At 37.0% G+C, this 14,539-nt stretch overlaps 1 protein-coding gene across 1 annotated transcript in view; it reads left to right on the top strand.

Moving 5' to 3' along the window:
• Positions 1–14,539, top strand: part of NEK1 (NIMA related kinase 1) — a 240,752-nt gene that overhangs the window by 174,096 nt on the left and 52,117 nt on the right. Inside the window, 1 exon segment of the mRNA XM_079142970.1 lies at positions 1,669–1,821. Coding sequence (XP_078999096.1) covers positions 1,669–1,821 — 153 coding nt within the window.

Here is a 14,539-nt window from a genome sequence, read left to right as displayed (position 1 = left end):
CTTCCACCAAGAAGCCTCCTAGGTCCTGGGACCCTGCTCTGCACCTAATCGCCTGGCTATGCGGCCCCTCCTCTGAGCAGCCACCTGGAGCCCCGTACAATTGCTCCGAGACCCAGCAACCCACTGCACGCCTCTTCCTCCGGACAGCCGCCCGGTGTTCCGGTGCGGTCACTAGGAGTCCAAGCAACTCACTGTGCACCTCCACCTCCCACCATCCACCCGTAGCCCTGGGCAGTCACTCCAAGTGACCCGCCCGTTCCTCATCCTCTTCCAGGTAGCCCCCCGGGTGTTCAGGATCGGTTGCTCTGAGTCGCTCTGAGTCCAAGCGACCTGCTGCACGCCTCCTCCTGGCAGCCGTCCGGAGCTCTGGTGCGGCCACTCCGAGACCAAGCAACCCACCGTGCTCCTCCTCCAGGCTGCCCCCCGGTGTTCAGGAGTGGTCGCTCTGAGTCCAAACAGCTCTTCTCGCAGCCCCTCCTCTGGGCAGCCACCCCGAGCCCCAGTGGTTGCTCTGAGTCCAAGTGCTGTGCTGAGCGGCCTCCTCTTCAATGCTCCCAGTTGTCGGAGTTCACTGCTCCAGCGGGGGGAGGGGTGTCTCGCCGGGCAGCTCTACTTCACAAAGTTCCCTGCGTTCTGGGACTACCGCCCCATCTGGGACACCTCCCCAACGAGAGAGACTCACCCAGCTGCTTTGAGTTGGTCCCAAGTCTCTCAATATCTCCTCTTTTGAATCCTGAGTCCTGGAGCAACATGAAATGCAGCCACCCTCTAGTTCGCCATCTTGAAACACCCCCCCCCCGCCACCGAGTTCTCTTTATGTGTAACTTTCTACTTTTCAGTTCTCTTAATCCCATAAACTCTAGCCACTTTGGCCTCCCTAGGCTCTCAGTTGTGGCCTCCTCAGCTCAGAGAGACTATTGATTCCATTGGGTTTTCTCTCCCTGCATTTACGGGGTTGAACTTTATGGTTTTCTTTTCTTTTTTCTTATGGACATTCAGTTACATTGCTTCTTAAAGATTCTTTCCTCCCTATTGCATTGCTTTGCCACCTTTGTCAGATATCAGATGACTTTAAAGGTATGGTTCTGATTCTCTGTTTTGTTTAAAATTAATTTTAAAAACTTACCTTTTAAAAATTAGTTTCTAATTGAAGTCATGTTGATTGTACAAAACTGAATATTACCTGCTGTTTTGCATGTACTTATTTTCTTGGAAATGGTACAAAAAACAGTATCGACCTTTATAGGTTACAATTATACAGCCTGTATAACTTATGCCCCACAATATTTTATATTCTGTGTGTTACTTCTAGATAACTATATACTTCATATTTTACTACTAAATGTTCCAGTGACTCAAACTTCAATAGATTTTCTATAGTTTGCATCACTAAATTTTGTTAAATTAATTTACCCAAAATTGTTATTGTCAAAAAATGTTCATTGCCTACCTATGGTATATAAAATAAGACAAATTTTATTAGAAATACTTTTTCTACTCTTAATCCATAAGCATATGTATCTTACGATTCATTCTTTATCTGATGTCTTTTTGATTTAATTTTTTTCTCTTTATGCAGTCACTTAGATAAAAGATCCCAAAATCTGCCAGTGCAGATTTATTATTTTTATCATTGAAAATTACTTCTTTCTATCTTTTTTTAAATAGAGCATACAGTGGGAGAAGTTATTAAATTAGATCCTAGCGGATCTCCAAGAAAAGTCTGGGGGAAAAGCCCTACAGATTCGGTTCTGAAGATACTTGGAGAAGCAGAACTGCAACTCCAAACAGAATTATTGGAAAATACAACTATTAAAAGTGGTAAGTAGAAAGTAGTTGTTTTTCTATACTAGAAGAAATATGAAAATTTATGTGTTTTAAAATGTTGCCATTTAAAGTGAATTACTTAAATATTAGAATATTATTATAATCACTTTTTGGATATAATTATATTCCATTAAGATGAAGAATTTTTATTTAATTTTCTGGGGAGTCAATGTTCTACATGATAGTCTCATGAGTTTTGATTTCTATAGCCTGAACATGATCTAAAGATAAAAGAAATAAGAAACTGGGCACACAGTGGTGCATGCCTGTTGATCCAGCTACTCAGGAGGATTGTGTATTTGAGACGAGCCTGGGCAACATAGCGAGATATGTCTCTCAACAAAAAAAAAAAAGGAATAGAAAATTTACATGGGTGTTATGGGGTGCAACTTAAGAACAGACCCATCACCACTGAGAAGTCCAAATTTGAGAGTCTTTATTAAGTCGGCCGGCTGACTGTCTTACACAATGCCCTAAAAAATGGCTATTGGGAGAACAGCCCGGACCATAGGGTTGTAGGGTTCTTATACCAAAAATCACATCAGTCATAAGTGTTTGTTGCTATGATTTGAAATTACAAACTAACATCATGAGATCATCAACAAAGGGAGAAGTGGGTCAAAATGATCCTTACCTAGGTACAAACTAAAGAATGGTTTCTAATATCCACACAGTCACTGTTCACATGATACATTGGTTAAGAGCAATAGAGATCAAAAGAGCAATTTTTCATTACATGAGAATTGTCATTTTTATTGCTAAACATGTCACACTAAGTAACTGAGGATGGGTACAGAGGTGGGGTGTTCCCTTGGGAGAAGCTTATTTCCTACGTAACATGGAGTCTCAAAGAAAAATGGAGTCTGTTTAGTCATTTCCCTTATAGTCTGGCCTATAACATTCTCATGGAACCAGATCTGTCAGCCCATCACATAGGGAAGCTGGAAATATCAGAACAACTTTTTCCATGAAGAAAAATGTGGGAGCTTTCTAAGATGAATGTTTTATATTTTGATTTAGATTCAGGAATTAAGTTGATGAAAAGATATCAGTAGTAGTTATGACAGATGTTATTCTGGGAGTCGGGAGGGAGAGTTGTCATGAGGCAGAAGGAAAACATTCATGATCCATGAGGGCTTTGGTATTACAACTACACATAAGAGTGAGTCTCCATATATAAAACAGGTGTTTCAAATTAAACAGCTTGTCCACATGATAAGGAAATTGAATGTAGTTTTCATCTTTGGAGAAGCATGTCCAGATGTGTCTACGCACGCGCGTGTGTGTGTGTGTGTGTGTTGGGGGGAGAGAGTGTATGTGTGTTTGTGTGTGTATGACATTTTGTGCTCTTTTTCTCTGTTGATCTTTGTCTTTCCCTAAAGCTTAGAGTGAAACTCATTACTGAAGCTGAAGGAGATGAGGCTATTGACATGTTCTATAATGGAATTAGCCAGATGCTGAGAATTAGTGAAATGAGCCTGTGCACATGTTACTGAAGGGGCAAAAGTAGGTTACTATTTCCTTATTAAGGCTGTATCTCTTAACCATTACTCATTTTATTTTTTATATTAAGGGAAAAACAATTTGAATAAAGAAGTATAATTTTTTGGATATAGGGCAGAAGTTTAAAGTGTATAGATCTATAATTAATTTGTAATTAATTTGTTCACATTCATCAGGAAAATGTGCAACTGTATGCTAACCCTATTAAAAACAAAAATTCTAATAACTTAATTAAGTTATTAGAACCTATTTTCATAATGCCTCAGGCTTTCTTCAAGCATAGAAATGTCTCCAGGCTCTAAAATATTTTTTTAAATAATGATAAAAATGTCAGATCATTTTATAGTCTAAAAGTCCTGTGTATGTTCATGCACTTTAGAAATACTTCTTTAAAAAATCAGATTCTGATTCCTCATATATAAATTTTTATAACTTAAGTATATATAATTTGATATACAATAAAACTTAAGCAGCATAAAATAGGATTTTCATTCTCTGTATTCATCATAATCTATCTACAGAGAATTGGAACTGAGAAATAACTTACTATTTGTCTGACTTTTTAAAATTACACTCACCAACTGTTTATTGAACACTTATTAGCTGTCCACACTATTATGTGTGATATGATAAGTTTACAAATTTGTTCTAATTAGTTGTACATGACAGTAGAATGCATTTATGCATTTTTATAGATCATACATAAATAGAGGGTAATCTCTGATTTTTTTGATTATACATATTGTAGGATCACATCAGTCATGCAGTCATATATGTACATGAGGTAATAATGTCTGTTTCACTCTATTGTAATTCCTACCAACATACCCTTCCCCCCTTCACTCCTCTATACCTAATATAAAATTGACAATTCTTGATGTCATTAATTCACATGTCAGAATCTGTTTTAGAGGTGTTATGTGTGCCACTAAGGAAGAGCTTTACTTTAATACAGTTTGACTAAAAATGATATATTGGCCCTTTTGGGTTAGGAAAAACCCCAGAGAATGCCAGTTATTTTGAGCGAGGTCAAAGAATTAAAAAAAAAAAGAAAGAAAAGAAAAGAAAGAGAGAACATTTTTAAAGAGAGCGATATTTAGCTCCCGTATATGCAAAGACAAAAAGGTGTGGTTAATGCATTTGTGAGTGCAGCAGCTTTCTCAGCTTTGTGGGGAAAAAGTATTGACTGTGGTTCTGATTCTGGCTCTGTCACTTAATAAGCAATCATGGGTAAGTTCTTGTAACACAGACATTCTTCTTGTGTAGAATAAAACACTTTTATCAAAGATTATTTCATGGAATAAAAGACTGTGATATTGCATAGTCTTCTAATTTATGTCAGTGTCTTTAGTCATTTTGATTGTCTGCTCCCACAATCAACACACCAGAATGGTACATGTATTACATTTGATGAGCCAATATTGGCATATTTATTGTCAGAATGCACAGTTTACGTTAGGACTTGCTTTTTGTGTTTTAGTTTCAATGGGTTTTGACTAATGAACAATGCCATATATCCTCCATTATAGAATCATACAAAATTGTTTACTGCTCTAAAACTCCAGTGTTCTACCTGTTTATATCTGACCTCTGCCCTGGCATCCATCAATCATTTTACTAGCTCTCCATAGTATTGTCTCTTCCAGAATGTCATCTAGTTGGAATCATGAAATATGTAGCCTTTTCAGAATGAATTCTCTCAAAAATATGCACTGAAGTTCCTTCCATCTTTTTGTGTCTTATAGTTCATTTCTTTATGACATTGAATAGATGTGCTACAATTTACTTATCCATTCACCTACAGAAGGACATCTTGGTTGATTCCAAGTTTGGACATTATTTTCCTTTTAGCTTTAGACCTGCCAGTTTACCTGAGGATTTTTCTACATAGTCTAAAGGAGACATTTTATTTTATTGTTGGCTATTTAATATCTAGTTTATCCTATATAATTTATTAAAGACCTTTCTTTACCCACTGCTGTATAGTGCTATTTTTATTGTAAATGAAGTATATTTGTTTGTGTTTCTGGATTCTTTATATTGTTCCATTGATCTCTGGCTATATTTGCGTCAGTATGAAACTATCTTAATTATTAAAGTTTTTAAGTCTTTATATCAGTAAATCAAGTCTTCCCACCTTGTTCTTTAAGAAAAATCTGGCCAATTCCTACCACATATTTTTTTCCATATGCATTTTAGAATGTTATTCTCAGATATACCAAGAATTTTTTTTTAATTTATTTTTATTGTAAACAAATGGGATACATCTGGTTTCTGTTTGTACATGGAGTAACAGCATAACATTTGCTTAATCATACATTTACATAGGGTAATGGTGTTTGATTTGTTCTTTTTTCCTCCCCCCACCCCTCTTTTCCCTCTATAGAATCATTCCTTCCTCCATTCTTCCCCCCCTTCCACCCCCCATTATGTGTCATCATCCGCTTATCAGCGAGATCATTCGTCCTTTGGTTTTTTGAGCTTGGCTTATCTCACTTAGCATGATATTCTCCAAATTCATCAATTTGCCTGCAAATGCCATAATTTTATTATTCTTTATAGCTGAGTAATATTCCATTGTGTATATACATACACCACAGTTTCTTTATCCATTCATCAACAGAAGGGCATCTAGGTTGGTTCCACACACTGGCTATTGTGAATTGAGCAGCTGTGAACATTGATGTGGCTGTATCTCTGCAGTATGCTGATTTTAAGTCCTATGGATACAGGCCAAGGAGTGGGATAGCTGGGTCAAATGGTGGGTCCAATCCAAGTTTTCTAAGGAATCTCCACACTGCTTTCCAGAATGGCTGCATTAATTTGCAGCCCCACCAGCAATATATGCGTGTACCTTTTTCCCCACATCCTTTCCAACACCTATTGTTGCTTGTATTCTTGATAATCACCATTTTAATTGGGGTGCGATGGAATCTCAGAGTAGTTTTGATTTGCATTTCTCTTATTACTAGAGATGTTGAACATTTTTTCATATATCTGTTGACTGCTTGTACATCTTCTTCTGTGAAGTGTCTGTTCATTTCCTTAGCCCATTTGTTGATTAGATTATTTGTATTCTTGGTGTAGAGGTTTTTGAGTTCTTTATATATTCTGGAAATTAGTGCTCTATCTGAAGTATGAGTGGCAAAGAAATTCTCCCACTCTGTAGGCTCTCTCTTCGCATTGCTGATCATTTCCTTTGCTGAGAGAAAGCTATTTAGTTTGAATTTGTCCCAGTTATTGATTCTTGCTTTTATTTCTTGTGCTATGGGAGTCCTGTTAAGGAAGTCTGCTCCTAAGCCACCAAGTTGAAGATTTGGACCTACTTTTTCTTCTATAAGATGAAGGGTGTCTGGTCTGATTTCAAGGTCCTTGATCCATTGTGAGTTGATTTTTGTGCAGGGTGAGAGATAGGGGTTTAGTTTCATTCTGTTGCGTATGGATTTCCAGTTTTCCCAGCACCATTTGTTGAAGAGGCTATCTTTTCTCCATTGCATATTTTTGGCCCCTTTGTCTAGTATGAGAAAATTGTAATTATTGGGGTTTGTGTCCGTGTCCTCTATTCTGTACCACTGATCTGCCTGTCTACTTTGGTGCCAGTATCATGCCTTTTTTGTTACTATTGCTTTGTAGTATAGTTGAAGTTCTGGTATTGCGATACCCCCTGTTTCATTCTTCCTGCTAAGGATTGTTTTAGCTCTTCTGGGTTTCTTATTCTTCCAGATGAATTTCATGATTGCTTGCTCTATTTCTGTGAGGTATGCCATTGGGATTTTAATTGGAATTGCATTGAATCTGTATAGCACTTTTGGTAGTATGACCATTTTGACAATATTAATTCTGCCTATCCAAGAACATGGGAGATCTATCCATCTTCTAAGGTCTTCCTCAATTTCTTTCTTCAATGTTTTGTAGTTTTCATTGTAGAGATCTTTTACCTCTTTGGTTAGATTGATTCCCAAGTATTTTATTTTTTTTGAAGCTCTTGCAAATGAAGTTGTTTTCTTCATTTCCCTTTCAGATGTTTCATGGCTTGCATATAAAAATGTTTTAGATTTATGCATGTTGATTTTATAGCCTGCTATTTTGCTGAATTCATTGATGAGATCTTGTATTTTGTCAAACGCTTTTTCTGTGTTGATTAAAATAACCATATGATTTCTTATCCTTAAGTCTATTGACATGATGGATTATGTTTTTTGACTTACGGATATTAAACCATCCTTGCATTCCAGGGATGAACCCCACTTGATTGTGGTGCTCAATTTTCTTAATATGTTTTTGGATATGGTTTGCCAATATTTTGTTAAGGATCTTTGCATCTATATTCATCAAGGATATTGGTCTAAAATTTTCTTCCCTTTATGTGTCTTTTCCTGGTTTGGGTATAAGGGTGATATTAGCTTCATAGAGTGGGTTTGGTAGAGTTTGATTTCTATTTCCTGGAATACTTTCAGAAGTATTGGAATGAGTTCTTCTTTGAAGGTCTTGTAGAACTTGGCTGAGAATCTGTCTGGTCCTGGGCTTTTCTTGGATAGTAGGTTTTTAATGGCTTCTTCTATTTCATTGCTTGTTATTGATCTGTTTAAATTGTGTATGTCCTCCTGGTTCAGTTTTGGAGGAGCATATGTCTCTAGAAATTTCTCAGTGTCTTTCGTATTTTCTGTTTTGTTGGAATACAGATTTCAAAGTAGCTTCTCAGTATGTTATGTATCTCAGTGGTGTCTTTCATGATATTTCCTTTTTCATCACAAATTTTAATAATTTGAGTTTTCTCTCCTCTTTGTTAGTGTGGCTAAGGATTTGTCTATTTTGTTTACTTTCTCAAAGAACCAACTTTTCGTTTTGTCAGTTTTTTAAATTGTTTCTTTTGTTTCAATTTTATTAATTTCAGCTCTGATTTTAATTATTTCCTGTCTTCTACTCCTTTTGCTGTTATTCTGTTCTTTTTTTTCTAGGGCTTTGAGCTGTAATTTTAGGTGATTTAGTTGTTGACTTTTCATTCTTTTCTGGAATGCCCTCCATGCAATGAATTTTCCTCTAAGTACCGCTTTCATAGTGTCTCAGAGATTTTGATATGTTGTATCGTCATTCTCATTGACCTCTAAGAATTTTTTTATCTCCTCCCTGATATTTTCTGTTATCCATGTTTCATTCAATAGCATATTATTTAGTCTCCAGGTGTTGGAGTAATTTCTGTTTTTTATTTTGTCATTGATTTCTACTCTCAGTCCATTAGGATCTGATAGAACACAAGGCAGTTTTTCTATTTTTTTCTGTTATTCATGTTTCATTCAATAGCATATTATTTAGTCTCCAGGTGTTGGAGTAATTTCTGTTTTTTATTTTGTCATTGATTTCTACTCTCAGTCCATTAGGATCTGATAGAACACAAGGCAGTTTTTCTATTTTTTTGCATTTCCTAAGGGCTGTTTTGTGGCATAACATATGATCTGTTTTCGAGAAGGTTCCATGTGCTGCTGAGAAGAAGGTGAATCCGCTCGTTGATGGATGGAATATTCTATATATGTCTATTAAGTCTAGGTTATTGATTGTGTTATTGAGTTCTATGGTTTCTTTGGTTGGTTTTTGTTTGGAAGATCTATCTAGTGGTGACAGTGGTGTGTTAAAGTCACCCAGAATTATTGTGTTGTGATCTATGTGATTCCTGAAATTGAGAAGGATTTGTTTGATGTACAGGGATGCACCATTGTTTGGGGCATAAATTTTTACTATTGTTATGCCTTCCTGATTTATGGTTCCCTTAAGCAGTACGAAATGTCCTTCTTTATCCCATCTAACTTTGGCTTGAAGTCCACTTTATCTGATATAAGGATGGAAACCCCGGCTTTTTTACTGAGTCCATGTGCGTGGTAGGTTTTTTTCCCATCCTTTCACCTTTAGTCTGTGGATGTCTTTTTCTATGAGATGAGTCTCTTGCAGGCAGCATATTGTTGGGTCTTTCTTTTTAATCCATTCTGCCAGTCTGTGTCTTTTGATTGATGAGTTTAGACCATTAACGTTCAGGGTTATTATTGAGATATGATTTGTATTCCTAGTCATTTGGGCTTTTGTTTTTTATTTGGCTCGGTTTCTTCTTTGAGTGGTTTTTCTCTAAGGTAGTTCCTCCCTTTGCTGACCTACATTGTTTTTTTCATTTCCTCCTCATGGAATATTTTGTTGAGAACATTCTGTAGCATAGGCTTTCTATTTGTAAATTCTTTTAACTTTTGTCTATCATGGAAGGATTTTATTTCATCTTCAAATCTGAAGGTTAGTTTTGCTGGCTATAGGATTCTTGGTTGGCAACCATGTTCTTTCAGAGCTTGAAATATGTTGGTCCAGGCCCTTCTAGCTTTTAGAGTCTGGGTTGAGAAGTTGGCTGCTATCCATATTGGTCTTCCCCTATATGTAATCTGATGCTTTTCTCTCGCAGCCTTCAAAATGCTATCTTTATTTTAAATGTTAGGCATTTTCGTTATAATGTGCCTTGGTGTGGATCTGTTGTGATTCTGTGCATTTGGTGTTCTGTAAGCCTCTTGTATTTGATTTTCCATTTCATTCTTCAGGTTTGGGAAATTTTCTGATACTGTTTCATTGAATAGGTTGTTCATTCCTTTGGTTTGTATCTCTGTGCCTTCCTCAATCCCAAGAATTCTTAAATTTGGTCTTTTCATGATGTCCCATAGTTCTTGGAGATTCTGTTCATGATTTCTTACACATCTTCTCTATTTGGGCAGCTTTATTTTCAAGATTAAATATTTTGTCTTCGTTGTCTGAGGTTCTGTCTTCCGAGTGGTCTAGTCTTTTGGTGATGCTTTCCATTAAGTTTTTTATGTGGTTTATTGTTTCCTTCATTTCAAGGATTTCCGTTTGGTTTATTTTATTTTATTTTATTTTTTGAGAATCTCTATCTCTTTGTTAAAATGATGTTTTGCTTCCTGCAGTTGCTCTTTCAACTGCTTATTGGTATTATCATTCATTGCCTGCATTTGCTCTCTTAAGTCATCCTTTGCTTCATGAATCATCTTAATCATGTATAATCTGAAGTCCTTTTCTGACATTTCTTCTACCATACTGTTAGTGGATTCCATTAATATAGAATCTAGATTTGTTTGGATCATTTTCTCCCCTTGTTTTTTCATGTTGTTCATGTATCTTCCCCTCTAGCAGTGCAGATCTGGGGTATTGCACATTTCCCCCTATAGGCTTATAGTGGCCCTACAGGTTTCCAAAACCTTTTCTTTAAGGGGAGATCAATATTAGCAGTGCCCAATTCAGACACTGTGCAATCATAGACCAAATAGCCCTTATGAGGACAATAACAAAATTGTCATAATAAACAGAATGAGTTCAAATATTATCTTTAGTAGAACAAACAGATTTGCAATAAGGTGCAGTTTATAATGAGGACAAAGAGGATGCAGAGGGATGTAGGATGTAGCTGTGAATGGGATAAGAAATCAATATACAGAAGTTCTAGAAAATAGAAAGGGTGAGAGTGTAATCGAAAGAAATTGGATGTTAGCATGCAAAAAGGGAGAAAGAGACTCTGAGGGAACAGGTAAACAAAAGGAAAAGAGAGCAAGAAAAGTAAAGAAATAAAAACTTAAAATTGTTCAATAAGGATAAGAAAGAAAATCTATACTATAACAGTCATATAGTATTCAAACTTCCCAGTCTTCAGTAGCCTGATTCATGAGAGGTACCTGAAAATGAGCTTCAAGTCTCTCCAGGCTTCTCAGGATGGGAGTTGCCCCACCTAACGATCGGAGCTACCGCTTCCAGGATTATGCAAGATGGCTGCTCTGGCTTCTAAATGTGTTGGCAAATGGAGAGCTGCAGCTCAGAGTGTGGACGTGGTCAGCTGGAGGAGGTCCTAGAGGTGGGATGCAGTTTTTTAGGCCGGGGTCCTGGAGGTCAGGTGTGTATGGTGTGGTTGCGGGATCCTGGAGGCTAGGTGCAATCAGTTGGTCTGGGGTCCCGGTGATCGGATGCAGTCAGTTGGTCTGGGGGTCCTGGTGGCAAGGAGCAGTCAGTCGATGTGAGGGCCCCGGAGGCAGGGAGTGATCAGTCGGGCTGAGGGATCCTGGAGACGGCGCTCAGTCAGTCCAGCCAGGGGTCCTACAGGGCCTGACTGTTGTCTCAAAATGGTGGCAGCCACATGTAACCAAACCTGCAGGTACTGTGGCAGAGAACTTCCAGGCAACTGCAGGCAGCTGGTGCTCCACTGGCGGTCTGTGTTCAGTCTGCTGACAGCTGTCGGACAATTGGGCAGTGAACATCGGGTGGTGGGTGATGGGTAGATGAAAGGCAGGTGATGGACAGGCAAGAGGCTGGCAAATGGCAGATGATAGGCACTTGGCAGTGAGCAATCTGCACTCAAGAAAGGTGTCGATATGCTGGCAGACTACAGGTGATCACAGTAGACAAATGGGTTAAACAGCAGGAGATCGATAAGCAGCAAAAACTGCCTCACCAGAAAACAGATATCCTCTGCTTGAAATCTGAGTTATGGAGCAAGAAGGAACACAGCCTCCCTCCGGTCCATCCACTATCTTGGATCTCTAGCCTCAAATCTTATCAAGAATTTTTGTTGACTTGTTGGGATTATATTTTATCTATAATTTGGGGAGAATTGATATCTTTATAATATTGATTCTACCAAGTCATGAATATGTGTATCCTCCCATTTAGAATTTCATCTCTCATAAATGGTTATAGCTTTCCTATAGAGGTCTTTTATATACATTGTTAAATAATTTCAGATGTTTTATATTTTTGGTGCTATTGTTTTATTTACTTTTTCTAATATTTCATTTTATAAATGTTACTGACTTATAAAAATAGAGATATTAATTCTGATAAGTTGACTTCGTATTCTGCAAACCAGTTCAGCTGCTTACAGGATTTGCTGGGAGAGACATGTCTGGCCAGGAATTTAAAAGAAAAGAGGCAGGAGAGTTTGAGTTTGGAGACTGAACCCAAAACTAGGCAACATGGGGTTCACAGGTGACATAGTGCACTAAGAATTGACTTCTCCACAGAGAGTGGCATCCAGGAGAGATCGCTGGAGTGCAGTATTCCAGTGTGAACCAGCAATTGCTGGGCCCTGGAGGTGTGCCAATTTAAGATCTCCAAACCAGTAGGCATTCAGGGGAACCTGGAGCATACCTTAGACTAATCTCTACCTCCAGGAGTTCTGCCTACTGGAGTATCTCTCTCACTCTAGAAAACCCACCCTGAGGGTGAAGCAAGCATCATGCTCCATAGGACCCACCTAACACTGCTGAGAAGGGAAGCTGAGAATCTTTTGAACTCCAGTAGAAGCAATTCTTTAACTTTTCATCAAGAACTGTTTTTTCTTTTCTCTTTTCTCTATTTGATTGTGACCTTAATAGTTCATGGACATTTATATATATTCATATTTTTTTCTCATTTTTAGCATTTTTAAGACAGTTATTTTTCATGGATTGATATTTTGAAGACTAGGATGTTTGATTAGTATATTTCAGTTTTCTTTTTGTATACCTTTTATTTTTTAATTGTTATATTATATATATAATATATATATATATATATTTGTCTCTCACTTGTCTATTTCCCTTGATTCTCTTTCTCTCTTTTCTTCTGCTAACAGCCCGTCTCTGTTGTTTTCTCTTTCACTCTTTAACTTTTCTATCTTCTCTCCTCCTCCCCCATAATCATTACATCCTACATCACTTCTGTTCTTTCCCTGTCCACCATTTGAAATTATAAACCCTTTTGCAAACTTTTTATTGTAGGAAATAACTGACCATATTATTTCCATTTATTGTGACTACATTGTAGACATCATAGCAGGAACTGTTTGGTTTGATGCTCTATATTGTTTGCATTGGTTATTGTTATTACTTGTCTCCCCTATAGTGAGGTATTGGAAACCTTCAGGGATGCTGTTAAGTCCACAGGGTAGAAACTCCACTGCCTCAGATCCATACTGTTAGATGAATAGACATACAAACAACATGAAAAAACAAGGGACCAAATTGCCCCAAACAAACCAAGATACTTCATTAACAGTAGACCCCACAGTGGAAGAAATGTCAGAGGAGTTTAGAATGTACATGGTTAAACTGCTCTGTGAGATAAAGGACAATGTAAGAGGGAAATCAGAAAATAAAAGAAGTGAAAGATCACTTTAATAAAGAGATATTCTGAAAAAACATGAAACAGAAAATTTGAAGGAATCAATAAACCAAAATAAAAATTCAGTGGAAAGATTCAGTAACATATTAGACCACTTGGAAGACAGAGTTTGAGGCAAAGTAGACAAAATGTATAATCTTGAAAATAAAGTTGACCATAGAGAATAGATGTTAGGAGACCATGAACACAACTTCCAATAAATATGGGATAACCTGAAAAGACCAAATTTAAGATTTATCAGGATAGATGAAGTCTCAGAGATACAGACCAAAGTAATGCACAATCCTTTTAATAAAATAATACCAGAAAATTTCCTAAACCTTAAAAATGCAAAGGAAAATCAAACACAGGAGGCATATAGGACCCAAATACAGAAGATTTCAGCAGATCCATATCAAGGCACTTTATTATGAAAATACCTAACACAGAGAAGAAGGATAGAGAAAAACGGCAGGATACATTTGGAGGGAAACCAGTCTGGATCTCAGCTGATTTCTCAAGCCAGACTGAAAGCTAGGAGGTCTTGAAATAATATATACCAAGCTCTGAAAGAAAATGGAAGCCAGTCCAAAATACTAACTATATCCTGAAAAAAGTAAGCTTAAAATTGAAATCAAAACTTTCCATGATAAACAAAAGTTAAAAGATTTCAAAAATAGAAACCCTGCACTATAGAACATTCTCAGAAAAATATTTCATGAAGAAGAAATTAAAAATAAGAGAAAACCAACAAAGGAAGAAACTATCCTAGAAGAATACTCAATCAAAGGATAAGCTAATTTAAATAAAACCAGAAATAAATCAACACGACAGGGAATAAAAACCATTTTTCAATACTGTCATTGAACATAAATGATCTAAACTCATCAATCAAAAAACATAGACTAGCAGATTGAATTTTTAAAAAATTAATTAATTAATTAGAAGACCCAAAAATAAGCAGTCTCCAAGACAATCACCTCATAGGCAAAGACAACCACAGACTGAAAGTAAAAGGATGGGAAAAAATAAATTACTGATA

This window comes from Sciurus vulgaris (genome assembly GCF_902686455.1).
Source record: "Sciurus vulgaris genome assembly, chromosome: 5".
Classification (NCBI taxonomy): domain Eukaryota; kingdom Metazoa; phylum Chordata; class Mammalia; order Rodentia; family Sciuridae; genus Sciurus; species Sciurus vulgaris.
This window is presented reverse-complemented; position numbering and strand designations above follow the sequence as displayed.